Source organism: Sebastes fasciatus, chromosome 14 (assembly GCF_043250625.1).
Source record: "Sebastes fasciatus isolate fSebFas1 chromosome 14, fSebFas1.pri, whole genome shotgun sequence".
NCBI lineage: Eukaryota > Metazoa > Chordata > Actinopteri > Perciformes > Sebastidae > Sebastes > Sebastes fasciatus.
In genome coordinates this window covers 33,994,208-34,012,091 of record NC_133808.1, presented here as the reverse complement: position 1 = coordinate 34,012,091, position 17,884 = coordinate 33,994,208, and the positions used below count along the sequence as shown (strand labels likewise).

Genomic DNA, 17,884 nt, shown 5'->3' with positions numbered 1-17,884 from the left:
ACAAAAAACTGTTGAAAATGTTTTGAAATTTTTGTGAAAAATATTAGAAAAGTACCCAAAAATTATTTGAAACAAATTCACAAAAATGTCCAAAAAATGTCGGAAATTTCTGTGAAAATATCCAAAGAACATCAGAAAAATAACCGAAAATTATTTTAAAAGAAATCCTAAACATGTGAAAAAAAATTCCAAAAATGTAATGAAAAATATCCATAAATGTCTAGACTGTGTGTGTGTGTGTGTGTGTGTGTGTGTTTAATGTGTGTGTGTGTTTAATGTGTGTGTGTGTGTGTGTGTGTAGATCGGTGAAGGATCAGCTGATATCTCCATAGCAACCAGCGACAGCAGCAGTAAACTGACCATCAGCAGCGGTCAGCAGGAACACTGTGGATGTTACACCGTCGAGCTGAGGAACAACGTCGGCCTCCGACAGGCTGCTCTCAACCTCACTATCGTTGGTAAGATACACCTCCTCCTCCTCCTCCTCCTCCTCCTCTCTCTCCTCCTCCTCCCCCTCTTCTTCCTCTTCCTCCTCCTCCTCCTCCTCTGTCTCTACGTCTCCACCAGCTCAGAGATGATAACAGAGTTCAGACTCACTGCTGCAGTTTGATGCCTTATATGGCAGCGTGTGTGCGTGTGCGTGTGCGTGTGTGTGTGTCTGTGCGTGCGTGCATAAAGCTATAAACACACAGATGTTCTCCGTCTCCTCAGTGTTGCAGCAGTCAGTGTGACCTCTGACCTCTGATCACATGATCACATGTTTCAGCTGCACTAGACTCCATGAGTATAACCATCTCAACAGCTATTATTATGGGATGGATGGTGATGAACTGTAGTAACTCTGGTGAAACATCAGAAACATGTCCTACAGTGTGTCCACCTCGTCCCTCTGCACGGTACAGAAGTGAAGCTTCATTACCAGGATGGACTTGGACTTGGACTTATATAGCGCTTTTCTAGTCTTCCGACCACTCAAAGCGCTTTACACTACATGTCAGTATTCACCCATTCACACACACATTCATACACTGATGGCAGAGGCTACTAAGGTGCCAACTTTGCCCATCAGGATCTAATCTAAATACTCATTCACACACCGATGGCTATGCCTCCGGGAGCAATTTGGGGTTAAGTGTCTTGCTCAAGGACACATCGACATGTGACCCGGAGCAGCCGGGGATCGAACCACCGACCTTCCGATTGGTGGACAACCTGCTCTACCCTCTGAGCCACAGCCGCCCAAGGATACGGAGCTGCCATCTGGAGACTCTGACATCATTTGGAGTCAGAGTCGGCTCAGTCGTGATCGGGGGGTGGAGCCAAGTCTGGCCGCTTCACAGCTGTCAATCACGACGTCCCGCCCCCTTTTATAGCATCAATAAGTCATTAGAACACAACAAACATCAGAGTGATGAGAACAGAAACACTCTCTGATGTAATGACCTCTGCAGCCTCTAGAGGTCAGACCTGCAGTCTTTAACCCCGTCCCTCCCGTCCTCAGATAAACCCGACCCCCCAGCGAGGGTCCCTGCAGCCTCAGACGTCCGGCGGTCCAGTCTGACCCTGTCCTGGTACGGGCCCACCTACGACGGCGGCAGCGCCGTGCAGTCCTACAACCTGGAGCTCTGGGACTCGGTGGACCCGCAGTGGAAACTCCTGGTGTCCTGCAACAGCACCTCCTACAACGTACAGGTGGGTTGCTATTAGCAACCAGCAGGTCACCTCACACATCTCGACGGAGACACTAGATGTCTTTAATGTGTCTCCAAACTGGGACCGTGAGTAACGTTTGTGTCTCCGTCTCCAGAACCTTCTTCCAGAGCGTCAGTATAAGTTTCGGGTCCGGGCCGAGAACATCTACGGAGTCGGAGAGCCGAGTGCCGAATCAGAACCGGTTACTGTTGGACTGGTGGACGATGGTGAGTAGACTAGAACCAGATCCTTCAATCTCCTTCAGCCCTGAGAGACATGAGACCCTCCTGGTCCTGGTCCTGGGACAGCCAGCTATCAGAGCTAACATAAGATAATGTTATCTAATGCTGGACGGTAACGTGGAGGCTGACTGCGGTGAAGCCGTCGGTTGGTCTCTTGTAGTGGAGGTATGTGGAGGAGTCTAGCTGCAGGACTACGGGGACTAACTGCTGCTGGATCACATCCAGTAGAACGGCTCAGGGATCCACTCAGAGAGGGTTCTACCCACCATGACGATGACACTTTATTCAAGGGGTTTGTAGAATTATCTGTTAATAGAGATGAACTTTGGTTCCATCGACGCTCGGCACTTTCAGGCTCCAAAAGGCTCTCTGGATGGAGGTTTGTTCTCTGGTCCATCTAGAACTGAACCAGAACTAAGTCAACTAAACTAAACTAAACTAAATGTGAGTGAACTGAAGTGACTAACTGAACTAACTGCTGCTGTTTGATTCACCTGACAGACGAAGAGGCCGAGGCAGAGGAGGAGGATGACGGTACGATGCTCAGACCGCCTCATAACAACATAACAGAACATGACATCACCCGACCTCCGCCACTGACCTCTGACCTCTGACCTCTGTGTTTTCAGACACAGAGAAGGAGCCGGACTACAGAGACGTGACCATCAGAGCGGACGTGAAGGTGAAGGAGCTGTACGACGTGGAGGAGAGGCTGGGAACGTAAGGCTCCGCCCACTCAAACCTCACCCATAATGCACCTGTGATTATGTCTGAGTCAGTACTAGATACTGCCCTACGAAGGTAAACCGCTGGGTGCAAGGTTTAGGAGACTGTTCCCAGTGAGGCTGTAACGGTACACAGGAGTCATGGTGCGGGTCAGACCCGGTTTATAGGAGTCAAGGTGCGGGTCAGACCCGGTTTAGGAGTCAAGGTGCGGTTCAGACCCGGTTTATAGGAGTCATGGTTCCGTTCATACCCGTTTTATAGGAGTCACGGTTCCGTTCATACCCGGTTTAGGAGTCAAGGTGCGGTTCATAACCGGTTTATAGGAGTCAAGGAGCGGTTCAGACCCGGTTTATAGGAGTCAAGGTGCGGTTCATAACCGGTTTATAGGAGTCACGGTGCGGTTCATACCCGGTTTATAGGAGTCACGGTTCCGTTCATACCCGGTTTATAGGAGTCACGGTTCGGTTCATACCCGGTTTATAGGAGTCAAGGTGCGGTTCAGACCCGGTTTATAGGAGTCAAGGTGCGGTTCATAACCGGTTTAGGAGTCAAGGTGCGGTTCAGACCCGGTTTATAGGAGTCAAGGTGCGGTTCATAACCGGTTTATAGGAGTCACGGTGCGGTTCATACCCGGTTTATAGGAGTCACGGTTCCGTTCATACCCGGTTTAGGAGTCAAGGTGCGGTTCATAACCGGTTTATAGGAGTCAAGGAGCGGTTCAGACCCGGTTTATAGGAGTCAAGGTGCGGTTCATAACCGGTTTATAGGAGTCACGGTGCGGTTCATACCCGGTTTATAGGAGTCACGGTTCCGTTCATACCCGGTTTAGGAGTCAAGGTGCGGTTCATACCCGGTTTATAGGAGTCACGGTTCCGTTCATACCCGGTTTAGGAGTCAAGGTGCGGTTCATACCCGGTTTATAGGAGTCACGGTTCCGTTCATACCCGGTTTAGGAGTCAAGGTGCGGTTCATACCCGGTTTATAGGAGTCATGGTTCCGTTCATACCCGTTTTATAGGAGTCACGGTTCCGTTCATACCCGGTTTAGGAGTCAAGGTGCGGTTCATACCCGGTTTATAGGAGTCACGGTTCCGTTCATACCCGGTTTAGGAGTCAAGGTGCGGTTCATAACCGGTTTACAGGAGTCAAGGAGCGGTTCAGACCCGGTTTATAGGAGTCAAGGTGCGGTTCATAACCGGTTTATAGGAGTCACGGTGCGGTTCATAACCGGTTTATAGGAGTCACGGTTCCGTTCATACCCGGTTTATAGGAGTCACGGTTCCGTTCATACCCGGTTTAGGAGTCAAGGTGCGGTTCATACCCGGTTTATAGGAGTCACGGTTCCGTTCATACCCGGTTTAGGAGTCAAGGTGCGGTTCAGACCCGGTTTATAGGAGTCAAGGTGCGGTTCATAACCGGTTTATAGGAGTCACGGTGCGGTTCATACCCGGTTTATAGGAGTCACGGTTCCGTTCATACCCGGTTTAGGAGTCAAGGTGCGGTTCATACCCGGTTTATAGGAGTCAAGGAGCGGTTCAGACCTGGTTTATAGGAGTCACGGTGCGGGTCAGACCCGGTTTATAGGAGTCATGGTTCCGTTCATACCCGGTTTAGGAGTCAAGGTGCGGTTCATACCCGGTTTATAGGAGTCAAGGAGCGGTTCAGACCCGGTTTATAGGAGTCAAGGTACGGGTCAGACCCGGTTTATAGGAGTCATGGTTCCGTTCATACCCGGTTTAGGAGTCAAGGTGCGGTTCATACCCGGTTTATAGGAGTCACGGTTCCGTTCATACCCGGTTTAGGAGTCAAGGTGCGGTTCATAACCGGTTTATAGGCGTCACGGTGCGGTTCATACCCGGTTTATAGGAGTCACGGTTCCGTTCATACCCGGTTTAGGAGTCAAGGTGCGGTTCATACCCGGTTTATAGGAGTCACGGTTCCGTTCATACCCGGTTTAGGAGTCAAGGTGCGGTTCATAACCGGTTTATAGGAGTCAAGGAGCGGTTCAGACCCGATTTATAGGAGTCAAGGTGCGGTTCATAACCGGTTTATAGGAGTCACGGTGCGGTTCATACCCGGTTTATAGGAGTCACGGTTCCGTTCATACCCGGTTTAGGAGTCAAGGTGCGGTTCATACCCGGTTTATAGGAGTCACGGTTTCGTTCATACCCGGTTTAGGAGTCAAGGTGCGGTTCATACCCGGTTTATAGGAGTCAAGGAGCGGTTCAGACCCGGTTTATAGGAGTCAAGGTGCGGTTCATAACCGGTTTATAGGAGTCACGGTGCTGTTCATACCCGGTTTATAGGAGTCACGGTTCCGTTCATACCCGGTTTATAGGAGTCACGGTTCCGTTCATACCCGGTTTAGGAGTCAAGGTGCGGTTCATACCCGGTTTATAGGAGTCAAGGAGCGGTTCAGACCCGGTTTATAGGAGTCAAGGTGCGGTTCATAACCGGTTTATAGGAGTCACGGTGCGGTTCATACCCGGTTTATAGGAGTCAAGGTGCGGTTCATACCCGGTTTATAGGAGTCACGGTTCCGTTCATACCCGGTTTAGGAGTCAAGGTGCGGTTCATACCCGGTTTATAGGAGTCAAGGAGCGGTTCAGACCCGGTTTATAGGAGTCAAGGTGCGGTTCATAACCGGTTTATAGGAGTCAAGGAGCGGTTCATAACCGGTTTATAGGAGTCAAGGAGCGGTTCAGACCCGGTTTATAGGAGTCAAGGTGCGGTTCATAACCGGTTTATAGGAGTCACGGTGCGGTTCATACCCGGTTTATAGGAGTCACGGTTCTGTTCATACCCGGTTTAGGAGTCAAGGTGCGGTTCATACCCGGTTTATAGGAGTCAAGGAGCGGTTCAGACCCGGTTTATAGGAGTCACGGTGCGGGTCAGACCCGGTTTATAGGAGTCATGGTTCCGTTCATACCCGGTTTAGGAGTCAAGGTGCGGTTCATACCCGGTTTATAGGAGTCAAGGAGCGGTTCAGACCCGGTTTATAGGAGTCACGGTGCTGTTCATAACCGGTTTAGGAGTCAAGGTGCGGTTCCAGTTTATAGGAGTCAAGGTGCGGTTCATACCCGGTTTAGGAGTCAAGGTGCGGTTCATACCCGGTTTATAGGAGTCATTGTGCGGTTCATACCTGGTTTATAGGAGTCAAGGTGCGGTTCATACCTGGTTTAGGAGTCAAGGTGCGGTTCAGACCCGGTTTAGGAGTCAAGGTGCAGTTCAGACCCGGTTTATATGAGTCAAGGTGCGGTTCAGACCCGGTTTATAGGAGTCAAGGTGCGGTTCATACCCGGTTTAGGAGTCAAGGTGCGGTTCATACCCGGTTTATAGGAGTCAAGGTGCGGTTCATACCTGGTTTAGGAGTCAAGGTGCGGTTCAGACCCGGTTTAGGAGTCAAGGTGCGGTTCAGACCCGGTTTATATGAGTCAAGGTGCGGTTCAGACCCGGTTTATAGGAGTCAAGGTGCGGTTCAGACCCGGTTTATATGAGTCAAGGTGCGGTTCATACCCGGTTTATAGGAGTCAAGGTGCGGTTCATACCCGGTTTAGGAGTCAAGGTGTGGTTCATACCCGGTTTATAGGAGTCAAGGTGCGGTTCATACCTGGTTTATAGGAGTCAAGGTGCGGTTCATACCTGGTTTAGGAGTCAAGGTGCGGTTCAGACCCGGTTTAGGAGTCAAGGTGCGGTTCAGACCCGGTTTATATGAGTCAAGGTGCGGTTCAGACCCGGTTTATATGAGTCAAGGTGCGGTTCATACCCGGTTTAGGAGTCAAGGTGCGGTTCATACCCGGTTTGGGACTCACAGTTAATATGATTATTATGAAGATTTAAAAGGTCTGTTAATGTGGAGGAAACACTGTGCTGTGGTTGTGTGACAGGGGGAAGTTCGGTCAGGTCTTCAAACTGGTGGAGAAGGCGACGAAGAAGGTTTGGGCGGGGAAGTTCATCAAGGCGTACTCGGCGAAGGAGAAGGACAACGTCCGGCATGAGATCGGCATCATGAACAGCCTCCATCACCCCAAACTGGTCCAGTGTATCGACGCCTTCGAGGGCAAGTCTGACATCGTCATGGTGCTGGAGATGTACGTAACATTTAGTCTGATCTGTGATCTCCGATCTCTGAACTCTGATCTCTGATCTCTGATCTCTGAACTCTGTTCTCTGAACTCTGTTCTCTGAACTCTGTTCTCTGAACTCTGAACTCTGATCTCTGATCTCTGATCTCTGAACTCTGAACTCTGATCTCTGAACTCTGATCTCTGAACTCTGTTCTCTGAACTCTGAACTCTGATCTCTGATCTCTGATCTCTGAACTCTGATCTCTGAACTCTGAAATCTGTTCTCTGAACTCTGATCTCTGAACTCTGATCTCTGATCTCTGAACTCTGAACTCTGTTCTCTGATCTCTGAACTCTGATCTCTGAACTCTGTTCTCTGTACTCTGAACTCTGATCTCTGAACTCTGTTCTCTGAACTCTGTTCTCTGTACTCTGTTCTCTGTACTCTGAACTCTGATCTCTGATCTCTGAACTCTGATCTCTGAACTCTGTTCTCTGTACTCTGAACTCTGATCTCTGATCTCTGATCTCTGAACTCTGATCTCTGAACTCTGTTCTCTGTACTCTGATCTCTGATCTCTGATCTCTGAATTCTGTTCTCTGATCTCTGATCTCTGAACGCTGATCTCTGAACTCTGATCTCTGATCTCTGAACTCTGAACTCTGATCTCTGAACTCTGATCTCTGATCAGTTTGAACTGGAAACACAGACGAGATGTTTTTGTTTCAAAGAACGTTGGAAAATAATGTTCTGGCCAACTATGAGAGGAATGAGAGCAGCTATTTCCTGTCGGCTAATTTTAGTTCCCGTGATGGACGGACGGCTCCGAACACACTCCCTGTTACAACATCTATCTGCTCATCCTGTCTGAGTATTATATCTTATAATAGTATTATATCTTTATGGTGTTGAGGTTTCTCCAGGATCTCATGGTGTCTTCCTGTTTGATAAAGAACTGAAGCAGAAACTCTGAATCTCTGGTGACGTGATAAAAGCCTCCTCGCTGACGGAGAACAGGAAGGAAGTCGTTTACATTCAGACGCCGGCTACTTAGCTAGCTTAGCTTCATAATTCCACCATGCTGTCATGCTAACGTGTCTAATGCTACACTAACAGAAGAGCTTAATGTAGGAACCTTTCAGACGGAGGCTATAGAAGACAGGGTTCGTTCAGTTATACTACGATATACTACTACAATACTATAATACTACGATATACTACTACAATACTATAATACTACGATATACTACTACAATACTACAATACTACGATATACTACTACAATACTACAATACTACGATATACTACTACAATACTATAATACTACGATATACTACTACAATACTACAATACTACGATATACTACTATAATACTATAATACTACGATATACTACTACAATACTACAATACTACTATATACTACTACAATACTATAATACTACGATATAGTACTATAATACTACAATACTACTATAATACTACAATACTACGATATACTACTACAATACTACTATATACTACTATAATACTACAATACTACGATATACTACTATAATACTACAATACTACTATAATACTACAATACTACGATATACTACTACAATACTACTATATACTACTATAATACTACAATACTACGATATACTACTATAATACTACGATATACTACTATAATACTACGATATACTACTATAATACTACAATACTACGATATACTACTACAATACTACAATACTACTATATACTACTACAATACTATAATACTACGATATACTACTATAATACTACAATACTACGATATACTACTATAATACTACAATACTACTATAATACTACAATACTACGATATACTACTACAATACTACTATAATACTACAATACTACGATATACTACTATTATACTACGATATACTACTATAATACTACGATATACTACTATAATACTACAATACTATGATATACTACTATAATACTATAATACTACGATATACTACTATAATACTACAATACTACGATATACTACTATAATACTACAATACTACGATATACTACTATAATACTACGATATACTACTATAATACTATAATACTACGATATACTACTATAATACTACAATACTACGATATACTACTATAATACTACGATATACTACTATAATACTACGATATACTACTATAATACTGCAATACTACTATAATACTACAATACTACGATATACTACTATAATACTACAATACTACTATAATACTACAATACTACGATATACTACTACAATACTACTATATACTACTATAATACTACAATACTACGATATACTAATATAATACTACAATACTACGATATACTACTATAATACTACAATACTACGATATACTACTATAATACTACGATATACTACTATAATACTACAATACTACGATATACTACTACAATACTATGATATACTACTATAATACTACAATACTACGATATACTACTACAATACTACGATATACTACTATAATACTACAATACTACGATATAATACTACAATACTACGATATACTACTATAATACTACAATACTACGATATACTACTATAATACTACAATACTACGATATACTACTATAATACTACGATATACTACTATAATACTACAATACTACGATATACTACTATAATACTACAATACTACTATAATACTACAATACTACGATATACTACTATAATACTTAAATACTACTATAATACTACAATACTATGATATACTACTACAATACTACTATATACTACTATAATACTACAATACTACGATATACTACTATAATACTATAATACTACGATATACTACTATAATACTACGATATACTACTATAATACTACAATACTACGATATACTACTACAATACTATGATATACTACTATAATACTACAATACTATGATATACTACTATAATACTACAATACTACGATATACTACTACAATACTACAATACTACGATATACTACTACAATACTACAATACTACGATATACTACTACAATACTATAATACTACGATATACTACTACAATACTATAATACTACGATATACTACTACAATACTACAATACTACGATATACTACTACAATACTACAATACTACGATATACTACTACAATACTATAATACTACGATATACTACTACAATACTACAATACTACGATATACTACTATAATACTATAATACTACGATATACTACTACAATACTACAATACTACTATATACTACTACAATACTATAATACTACGATATAGTACTATAATACTACAATACTACGATATACTACTATAATACTACAATACTACTATAATACTACAATACTACGATATACTACTACAATACTACTATATACTACTATAATACTACAATACTACGATATACTACTATAATACTACGATATACTACTATAATACTACGATATACTACTATAATACTACAATACTACGATATACTACTACAATACTACAATACTACTATATACTACTACAATACTATAATACTACGATATACTACTATAATACTACAATACTACGATATACTACTATAATACTACAATACTACTATAATACTACAATACTACGATATACTACTACAATACTACTATAATACTACAATACTACGATATACTACTATTATACTACGATATACTACTATAATACTACGATATACTACTATAATACTACAATACTATGATATACTACTATAATACTATAATACTACGATATACTACTATAATACTACAATACTACGATATACTACTATAATACTACAATACTACGATATACTACTATAATACTACGATATACTACTATAATACTATAATACTACGATATACTACTATAATACTACAATACTACGATATACTACTATAATACTACGATATACTACTATAATACTACGATATACTACTATAATACTGCAATACTACTATAATACTACAATACTACGATATACTACTATAATACTACAATACTACTATAATACTACAATACTACGATATACTACTACAATACTACTATATACTACTATAATACTACAATACTACGATATACTAATATAATACTACAATACTACGATATACTACTATAATACTACAATACTACGATATACTACTATAATACTACGATATACTACTATAATACTACAATACTACGATATACTACTACAATACTATGATATACTACTATAATACTACAATACTACGATATACTACTACAATACTACGATATACTACTATAATACTACAATACTACGATATACTACTACAATACTACGATATACTACTATAATACTACAATACTACGATATACTACTATAATACTACAATACTACGATATACTACTATAATACTACGATATACTACTATAATACTACAATACTACGATATACTACTATAATACTACAATACTACTATAATACTACAATACTACGATATACTACTATAATACTTAAATACTACTATAATACTACAATACTATGATATACTACTACAATACTACTATATACTACTATAATACTACAATACTACGATATACTACTATAATACTATAATACTACGATATACTACTATAATACTACGATATACTACTATAATACTACAATACTACGATATACTACTACAATACTATGATATACTACTATAATACTACAATACTATGATATACTACTATAATACTACAATACTACGATATACTACTATAATACTACAATACTACGATATACTACTATAATACTACGATATACTACTATAATACTACAATACTACGATATACTACTATAATACTACAATACTACGATATACTACTATAATACTACGATATACTACTATAATACTACTATATACTACTATAATACTAAAATACTACAATACTACTATAATACTACGATATACTACTATAATACTATAATACTACGATATACTACTATAATACTACAATACTACGATATACTACTGTAATACTATGATATACTACTATAATACTACAATACTACAATATACTACTATAATACTACGATATACTACTATAGTACTATAATACTACGATATACTACTATAATACTACAATACTACGATATACTACTATAATACTACAATACTACTATATACTACTATAATACTATAATACTACTATATACTACTATAATACTATAATACTACGATATACTACTATAATACTACAATACTACGATATACTATTATAATACTACGATATACTACTATAATACTACAATACTACGATATACTACTACAATACTATAATACTACGATATACTACTATAATACTACAATAAGATATACTACTATAATACTACAATACTACTATAATACTACAATACTACGATATACTACTATAATACTACAATACTACTATAATACTACAATACTACTACAATACTACTATATACTACTATAATACTACAACACTACGATATACTACTATAATACTACAATACTACGATATACTACGATATACTACTATAATACTACAATACTACGATATACTACTACAATACTATGATATACTACTATAATACTACAATACTACGATATACTACTATAATACTACAATACTACGATATACTGCTATAATACTACGATATACTACTATAATACTACAATACTACGATATACTACTATAATACTACGAAATACTACTATAATACTACAATACTACGATATACTACTACAATACTACAATACTACGATATACTACTATAATACTACGATATACTACTATAATACTACAATACTACGATATACTACTATAATACTACAATACTACGATATACTACTATAATACTACGATATACTAGTATAATACTACTATATACTACTATAATACTACAATACTACAATACTACTATAATACTATGATATACTACTATAATACTATAATACTACGATATACTACTATAATACTACAATACTACTATAATACTACGATATACTACTATAATACCACAATACTACGATATACTACTATAATACTACGATATACTACTATAATACTACGATATACTACTATAATACTACAATACTACGATATACTACTATAATACTATAATACTACGATATACTACTATAATACTACAATACTACGATATACTACTATAATACTACGATATACTACAATACTACGATATACTACTATAATACTACAATACTACGATATACTACTATAATACTATAATACTACAATATACTACTATAATACTACAATACTACGATATACTACTATAATACTACGATATACTACTATAATACTACGATATACTAATATACTACTATAATACTACAATACTACGATGTACTACTATAATACTACAATACTACGATATACTACTATAATACTATAAAACTACGATATACTACTATAATACTACAATATACTACTATAATACTATAATACTACGATATACTACTATAATACTACAATACTACAATACTACTATAATACTACGATATACTACTATAATACCACAATACTACGATATACTACTATAATACTATAATACTACGATATACTACTATAATACTACGATATACTACTATAATACTACAATACTACAATATACTACTATAATACTACGATATACTACTATAATACTACAATACTACGATATACTACTATAATACTATAATACTACAATATACTACTATAATACTACGATATACTACTATAATACTACAATACTACGATATACTACTATAATACTACAATACTACGATATACTACTATAATACTATAATACTACGATATACTACTATAATACTATAATACTGCGATATACTACTATAATACTACGATATACTACTATAATACTACAATACTACGATATACTACTATAATACTAAGATATACTACTATAATACTACGATAGACTACTATACTACTATAATACTACAATACTACTATAATACTACAATACTACGATATACTACTATAATACTACAATACTACGATATACTACTATAATACTACAATACTACGATATACTACTATAATACTACAATACTACGATATACTACTATAATACTACGATATACTACTATAATACTATGATATACTACTATAATACTACAATACTACGATATACTACTATAATACTACGATATACTACTATAATACTACTATACTACTATAATACTACAATACTACGATATACTACTATAATACTACAATACTACGATATACTACTATAATACTACAATACTACGATATACTACTATAATACTATAATACTACAATACTACGATATACTACTATAATACTACAATACTACGATATACTACTATAATACTACGATATACTACTATAATACTACGATATACTACTATAATACTGCAATATACTACTATAATACTACAATACTACGATATACTACTATAATACTACGATATACTACTATAATACTACGATATACTACTATAATACTGCAATATACTACTACTATATACTATGAGATGTAACAGGATCCAGATGTGTTGTGGTTGTAGGATCTCAGGAGGCGAGCTGTTTGAGCGGATCATCGATGAGGACTTTGAGCTGACGGAGAGGGAGGTGATCAGATACATGCTGCAGATCATCGACGGAGTGAACTTCATCCACAAGCAGGGCATCGTCCACCTGGACCTGAAACCAGAGAACATCATGTGTGTCAACAAGACCGGCGGCAAGATCAAACTCATCGACTTCGGCCTCGCCCGGCGACTAGGTGACCAACCGGCCTCCGTCATCTCTTTACATGAGCAGATCTGAGCTTCATCTTCTGTGTCTCTCCAGCTCAGTCTGTCTCTCCAGCTCAGCCTGTCTCTCCAGCTCAGTCTGTCTCTCCAGCTCAGTCTGTCTCTCTAGCTCAGTCTGTCTCTCTAGCTCAGCCTGTCTCTCTAGCTCAGCCTGTCTCTCTAGCTCAGCCTGTCTCTCTAGCTCAGTCTGTCTCTCTAGCTCAGTCTGTCTCTCTAGCTCAGCCTGTCTCTCTGTCTCTCTAGCTCAGCCTGTCTCTCTGTCTCTCTGTCTCTCTAGCTCAGTCTGTCTCTCTGTCTCTCTGTCTCTCTAGCTCAGTCTGTCTCTCTAGCTCAGTCTGTCTCTCTAGCTCAGCCTGTCTCTCTGTCTCTCTAGCTCAGTCTGTCTCTCTAGCTCAGCCTGTCTCTCTGTCTCTCTAGCTCAGTCTGTCTCTCTGTCTCTCTGTCTCTCTAGCTCAGTCTGTCTCTCTGTCTCTCTGTCTCTCTAGCTCAGTCTGTCTCTCTAGCTCAGTCTGTCTCTCTAGCTCAGCCTGTCTCTCTGTCTCTCTAGCTCAGTCTGTCTCTCTAGCTCAGTCTGTCTCTCTGTCTCTCTAGCTCAGTCTGTCTCTCTAGCTCAGTCTGTCTCTCTGTCTCTCTAGCTCAGTCTGTCTCTCTGTCTCTCTAGCTCAGCCTGTCTCTCTGTCTCTCTAGCTCAGTCTGTCTCTCTAGCTCAGCCTGTCTCTCTGTCTCTCTGTCTCTCTAGCTCAGTCTGTCTCTCTAGCTCAGCCTGTCTCTCTAGCTCAGCCTGTCTCTCTGTCTCTCTAGCTCAGTCTGTCTCTCTAGCTCAGCCTGTCTCTCTGTCTCTCTAGCTCAGTCTGTCTCTCTAGCTCAGCCTGTCTCTCTGTCTCTCTAGCTCAGTCTGTCTCTCTAGCTCAGTCTGTCTCTCTGTCTCTCTAGCTCAGCCTGTCTCTCTGTCTCTCTAGCTCAGTCTGTCTCTCTAGCTCAGCCTGTCTCTCTGTCTCTCTAGCTCAGTCTGTCTCTCTAGCTCAGCCTGTCTCTCTAGCTCAGCCTGTCTTAGCATTTATAGTTTTAACTTCTTCTAGCTTACCATGTTAGCGTTAGCATTAGCCTGAGATGTCCTACATTGACTCCAGTAGTTACTGATGGTTTGAACTCTTTTGTCTTTAACAGAGAACGCAGGAACCCTGAAGGTTCTGTTTGGGACTCCAGAGTTCGTGGCTCCAGAAGTGATCAACTATGAAGCCATCAGTTATCCCACCGACATGTGGAGCATAGGAGTCATCTGTTATATACTGTGAGGCTCCGCCCCTCAGCTCCGCTTCTCCTTTACCTCCTTCAGCTCTGCTTCTGCTTTACCTCCTTCAGCTCCGCTTCTCCTTTACCTCCTTCAGCTCCGCTTCTGCTTTACCTCCTTCAGCTCCGCTTCTGCTTTACCTCCTTTAGCTCCGCTTCTGCTTTACCTCCTTCAGCTCCGCTTCTCCTTTACCTCCTTCAGCTCCGCTTCTGCTTTACCTCCTTCAGCTCCGCTTCTCCTTTACCTCCTTCAGCTCCGCTTCTCCTTTACCTCCTTCAGCTCCGCTTCTCCTTTACCTCCTTCAGCTCCGCTTCTGCTTTACCTCCTTCAGCTCCGCTTCTGCTTTACATCCTTCAGCTCCGCTTCTCCTTTACCTCCTTCAGCTCCGCTTCTGCTTTACCTCCTTCAGCTCCGCTTCTCCTTTACCTCCTTCAGCTCCGCTTCTGCTTTACCTCCTTCAGCTCCGCTTCTCCTTTACCTCCTTCAGCTCCGCTTCTGCTTTACCTCCTTCAGCTCCGCTTCTGCTTTACCTCCTTCAGCTCCGCTTCTCCTTTACCTCCTTCAGCTCCGCTTCTCCTTTACCTCCTTCAGCTCCGCTTCTGCTTTACCTCCTTCAGCTCCGCTTCTCCTTTACCTCCTTCTTCAGCTCCGCTTCTGCTTTACCTTCTTCAGCTCCGCTTCTCCTTTACCTCCTCCTTCAGCTCCGCTTCTCCTTTACCTCCTCCTTCAGCTCCGCATCTCCTTTACCTCCTCCTTCAGCTCCGCTTCTCCTTTACCTCCTTCTTCAGCTCCGCTTCTGCTTTACCTCCTTCTTCAGCTCCGCTTCTGCTTTACCTTCTTCAGCTCCGCTTCTCCTTTACCTCCTTCTTCAGCTCCGCTTCTGCTTTACCTCCTTCAGCTCCGCTTCTCATCTACCTCCGTCTTCTTCAGCTCCGCTTCTGCTTTACCTTCTTCAGCTCCGCTTCTCCTTTACCTCCTTCAGCTCCGCTTCTCCTTTACCTCCTTCAGCTCCGCTTCTCATCTACCTCCTTCAGCTACGCTTCTGCTTTACCTCCTTCAGCTCCGCTTCTCCTTTACCTCCTTCAGCTCCGCTTCTGCTTTACCTCCTTCAGCTCCGCTTCTCCTTTACCTCCTTCAGCTCCGCTTCTGCTTTACCTCCTTCAGCTCCGCTTCTCCTTTACCTCCTTCAGCTCCGCTTCTGCTTTACCTCCTTCAGCTCCGCTTCTGCTTTACCTTCTTCAGCTCCGCTTCTCCTTTACCTCCTTCAGCTCCGCTTCTCCTTTACCTCCTTCAGCTCCGCTTCTCATCTACCTCCGTCTTCTCCAGCTCCGCTTCTCATCTACCTCCGTCTTCTCCAGCTCCGCTTCTCATCTACCTCCGTCTTCTTCAGCTCCGCTTCATTGTGGTTTCATTTCCCTTTAGTTTACCTTCTTTTAGCTTAGCTTCATTTTGCTTCATTTTTTTGACTCAGTTTGACTCAGTGTGGCTCAGTTTGACTCAGTTTGACTCAGTGTGGCTCAGTTTGACTCAGTTTGACTCAGTTTGACTCAGTTTGACTCAGTTTGGTTCAGTTTGACTCAGTTTGGTTCAGTTTGGTTCAGTTTGACTCAGTTTGGTTCAGTTTGGTTCAGTTTGACTCAGTTTGGCTCAGTGTGGCTCAGTTTGACTCAGTTTGGTTCAGTTTGGTTCAGTTTGGTTCAGTTTGACTCAGTTTGACTCAGTTTGGCTCAGTGTGGCTCAGTTTGACTCAGTTTGGTTCAGTTTGGTTCAGTTTGGTTCAGTGTGGCTCAGTTTGGTTCAGTTTGGTTCAGTTTGACTCAGTTTGGCTCAGTGTGGCTCAGTTTGACTCAGTTTGACTCAGTGTGGCTCAGTTCATTCTGTGTTGTGGTCCTCTCAGGCTGAGCGGTCTGTCTCCCTTCATGGGCGACAACGACAACGAGACGCTGTCTAACGTCACCTCGGCCTCCTGGGACTTTGAGGACGAGGCCTTCGATGAAATCTCCGACAACGCCAAAGACTTCATCACCAACCTGCTGAAGAAGGACATGAGGTAAGAACACACTCAGCGTCCTCAGCCGGCGAGCAGCGACGGACGC

The 17,884-nt window shown here is 40.5% G+C and overlaps 1 protein-coding gene across 1 annotated transcript in view; it reads left to right on the top strand.

Moving 5' to 3' along the window:
- Positions 1-17,884, top strand: part of mylkb (myosin light chain kinase b) — a 35,014-nt gene that overhangs the window by 14,325 nt on the left and 2,805 nt on the right. Inside the window, exons 4-12 of the mRNA XM_074658039.1 lie at positions 302-458; positions 1,502-1,692; positions 1,808-1,919; positions 2,436-2,468; positions 2,564-2,654; positions 6,547-6,750; positions 14,249-14,466; positions 15,665-15,788; positions 17,686-17,838. Of these exons, the coding sequence (XP_074514140.1) occupies positions 302-458; positions 1,502-1,692; positions 1,808-1,919; positions 2,436-2,468; positions 2,564-2,654; positions 6,547-6,750; positions 14,249-14,466; positions 15,665-15,788; positions 17,686-17,838 (1,283 nt within the window). The remainder of the gene's footprint in view (positions 1-301; positions 459-1,501; positions 1,693-1,807; positions 1,920-2,435; positions 2,469-2,563; positions 2,655-6,546; positions 6,751-14,248; positions 14,467-15,664; positions 15,789-17,685; positions 17,839-17,884) is intronic.